The sequence below is a fragment of the Helobdella robusta genome (assembly GCF_000326865.2).
Source record: "Helobdella robusta unplaced genomic scaffold HELROscaffold_79, whole genome shotgun sequence".
In the NCBI taxonomy this organism is placed as follows: Eukaryota; Metazoa; Annelida; class Clitellata; order Rhynchobdellida; family Glossiphoniidae; genus Helobdella; species Helobdella robusta.
This window is the reverse complement of record NW_008705453.1, coordinates 591,719-595,549: the sequence shown is the minus strand read 5'-3', so window position 1 is coordinate 595,549 and position 3,831 is coordinate 591,719. Positions and strand designations below refer to the sequence as shown.

The 3,831-nt window shown below is 36.7% G+C and overlaps 1 protein-coding gene across 1 annotated transcript in view; it reads right to left on the bottom strand.

Moving 5' to 3' along the window:
- HELRODRAFT_182068 (hypothetical protein) overlaps positions 1–1,117 on the bottom strand; it is a gene marked incomplete at both ends in the record, with an annotated part of 2,665 nt that extends 1,548 nt beyond the window's left edge. Inside the window, 2 exons of the mRNA XM_009031820.1 lie at positions 26–517; positions 1,030–1,117. Coding sequence (XP_009030068.1) covers positions 26–517; positions 1,030–1,117 — 580 coding nt within the window. The remainder of the gene's footprint in view (positions 1–25; positions 518–1,029) is intronic.
- Between the last annotated feature and the right edge of the window lie 2,714 nt (positions 1,118–3,831).

Sequence of the window (3,831 nt, the reverse complement as noted above, 5' to 3'; positions counted from 1 at the left end):
TAAATCTGGAATGTATCGGAATTACTGGTTAACGCTATTCTGTTCATGTCATTATTAGTATTATTGTTGTTGATGTTGTTGTTGATGTTATGGTTGTTGTTGATGCTGTTGTTGTTGTTGTTGTTGTGGTTGTTGATGTTGTTGTTGTTGATGTTGTTGTTGTTGATGCTGATGTTGTTGTTATTGCTGTTGTTGTTGCTGCTGCTGCTGCTGTTGTTATCAGCATCATCGTTGGAGACGAAGTTTCCTCCATCCTGGAGGATGAAGGTTCGCCGATTGAAGCTGTCGTCCGAAGACCACAGCGGTTTGGTCTCATTGATCCTCGTGTTTACCTTGTTTAGTAGGTCTATATTGTCGTCTACCGTGGTACCAAAGATCGTCCCTCTCCCCAATTCTGTTAGGGTTTTCCGGCGTTTTTTGATTGGCATGGAGGAGTCGGGTTTTTGTGGATGAGGTGAGGTCTGCTGGGAGTGGATTTGTTGATGCTGCAGTCGCGGGTGATTTTGTTGTTGTGGTGCTGGTTGATTTTGTTGTTGTGGTTGATGATTTTGTTGCTGTGATGGTTGATTTTGTTGTTGTGGTGGTTGATTTTGTTGTTGTGGTTGATGATTTTGTTGCTGTGATGGTTGATTTTGTTGTTGTGGGTGGTTTTGTTGTTGTTGTGGTTGATTTTGTTGTTGTGGGTGATTGTGCTGCTGTTGTTGCGATTGTTGTTGTTGTTGTGATTGATTTTGTTGTTGTTGTTGGTGCAGTTGATATAGATTAATGTTAAACTGTTGTTGTTGTTGATGCTGTTTTTGTTGGTGTTGTTGTTGTTGTAGATGTTGTTGTTGTTGTAGATGTTGTTGTTGTTGTTGTAGATGTTGTTGTAAATGTTGTTTTAGACGTTGTTGTTGTGGATGTTGTAGTTGTTGATCATTCTGTGGAGCAGCAACAGTCGTTGTATCTGCAGATGGAAGGATCGAAAAATTATGATAAAGCTGATACGATGACGCAATTGTTGTTGTTGTTGGTGACGTCATTGCTGACGTTGGCGGAAGTTGGTGGAGAGTGGGATGAAAAATTGAAGTCGGTGCTCCCAGAAATGTTGAGCTACTGGCCACAGCCACGACAACATTATTATTATTATTGTTGTTGTTGTTATTATTTTTGTTGTTATTATTATAATTTGCTGGTACGGCTGTTGTCAAATAAAAGAAATAAATTAAAAAAAATTATTATTAATATTAATATTATTATCACTATCATATATATTATTTGTCTTACTTTAATAATTTAATTAATATATACATAAATAATAATATCCATAATAAATTGCATAGTTCAGAGGTTAATTTCGAACGCGTTGGCTTCTACTGTCAAACGCTCTGTAATTTTCAAGCATGTTTTTTCGTAACGAATACTACTACTGAATCTAAAGACGTGATACCATTTAAGTTTCTTCATTGTGTGCGTGCGTGCGTGTGTGTGTGCGTGTGAGTGAGTGTCTGTGTGCCTAAGTGTCTGTGTGTGTCTGTGTGTGTGTGTGTGAGTGTCTGTGTGTGAGTGTCTGTGTGTATTATTTTGTAGGTAAAAGTTTTGCTACCTAATTGGAAATTTATTCCTAAATTTGAGATACTTCTAAAATCTGTCTCAAAATTCGTTTTTTTTCAACATTCAACATTCGGATTCGTCATTCAGCTGCCTTCTTAATTAATCCCTTCAACGCCAGATCTTGTCAAGTAGGTATAGCTAGAGAGGAAGGACCCGAGCATGAAATTCAATTAGTTCTCAGGACTTCGGCCATATCTTGGCCGTGTATGCCAATAAATAAGAGGACCACGGCTGGCATCGTTGGGAGAAAATAAAATACAAGAAGCATATTTCCACGGTAGCAATTTCCTATGGCTTATTCCTTTCATCATGATTTGAATGTAATCGCGAATCAAGTGCCATTGCGTTTCATCATTAATAATAATAATAATAATAATGGGAACATCTTTTATTTTTTTCACCATAAAAAAACAGACAATGATAAAAATATATATATATATATAAGTTAATGTTAATTAAATAATGCGCAATGATAAAAATTTTTTAAAAATTGTATAAAATAATATTAAAGGTTAAGACCATTTTGCTCACTGTGAAGTTAAGTGCAGAACGGTGAAATATATTTAATTAGCATCATAGCTTGTTCCTGTCACAGTAAATGTCATACGATAAATAATAATAATAATAATAATAATAATAATAATAATAATAATAGTTTTATTATTATTATTATGATTATTATTATTTTTACCGTTATTGGGAACTGGTTCATTGCTAAGGGTCCTCTTCAGTAGTAGGTGCTTCTTTAATTCCATCTTGCCCGGACAAATCTCTCTCCCATCCTTTCCTACTGACTTCGCGCTCCTGCCGAATTCCACTACGAAATCCTCGACAGATGTCACGCATATCATGGGGACGATCGACTGGTAGCCGGAAGTTGACGACGCTGACGTCATCGTTGAATTCGAATTAGGGATGAGCGGTGTGGAGTGATTTTTCGGTTTATATTTGGCGCCTTGCTTCCTGCCGCGCTTCGATTTTTCAACTGTTTTGATTTGGTGTCTTTGGTCTGACGATAATGATAATGATGACGCATGCGGTGACGATAATGATGTCAACAGTGACGATCGTGGTGATGATGATGATGCTAACAATGATGATGATGATGATGAGGATGATGGCGATAATAGAGATAAAGACGATGACGATAATGATGGCGACGAAATATCGACCATAGAACAAACAGTGGTCCCCTTATTAAACGGCGAAAATCTGTTTAGAATCTCCGCTGATTGTTCTTGGGACAGAGAGAAAATTCTACACGGAAGTTGATGTTGTTGCGGAAGATGATGATGTTGTTGTTGGTTCACCATTTCCTCGCTGTGAACGTGTGCGAACGTTTGCCGCTTGTTCGTCGTTCGTTTGTCGTTTGAATATGATGTTTGCATGTTGTTGTTGCTGCTGCTGCTGCTGTTGTTGTTGTTGATGTTGTTGTTGTTGTTGATGCTGTTGTTGATAATGTATTTAGCGTCTTTTATGTTGATGATGTTATTATTATTATTGTTACTGTTGTCATGGTAGCTTAACGATGATGATGATGACAGTAAAATATTATTGGACAACGTTGACGCTAAAACAATGGGTGAATTAATTGTTGTTAATGATGATGATGATGATGGTGGTGGTGGTGGTGACGATGATGACGACATCTGGTGTCTAAAATACGGCGGATCGCCAAGAGATTTGCTCTTCGATAAATTTCTATTTGAGAGTAAATCATTTTTCAAATGAGTTTGATTTTGAAGAAGTTGTTGCTGCTGCTGTAACAATATTAACTGATGTTGCTGAATCAACTGCTGATGAATTGTATGTTGTTGCAGCTGCTGTGGTTGCTGCAGCAGCTGTTGTGGTTGTTGCAGCAGCTGCTGTGGTTGTTGTTGCAGCTGCTGTGGTTGCTGTTGTAGCTGCTGCAGCTGTTGTTGCTGCATAAAAAGTTGAGGTGAACTACTACTACTACCGCTATTGTTATTGTTGTTATTATTATAATTGAAACTATTACTATTATTATTATTGTTATTATCATTGTTGTTATTATTATTATTGTTGTTGTTGGGAAAGATAGAAGAGAGTGAATTAGGAGATGTCCTCTTTTCAACTTTCTGAAATTTCGACCCATCCCTACTTTTGGGCACCCTCAAGAATAGATCATCACCATCACAATTATTATTATTATTGTTGTTGTCGTTATTATTATTATAGTTATTATTATAGTTATTATTGTTATTACTAATATAAATG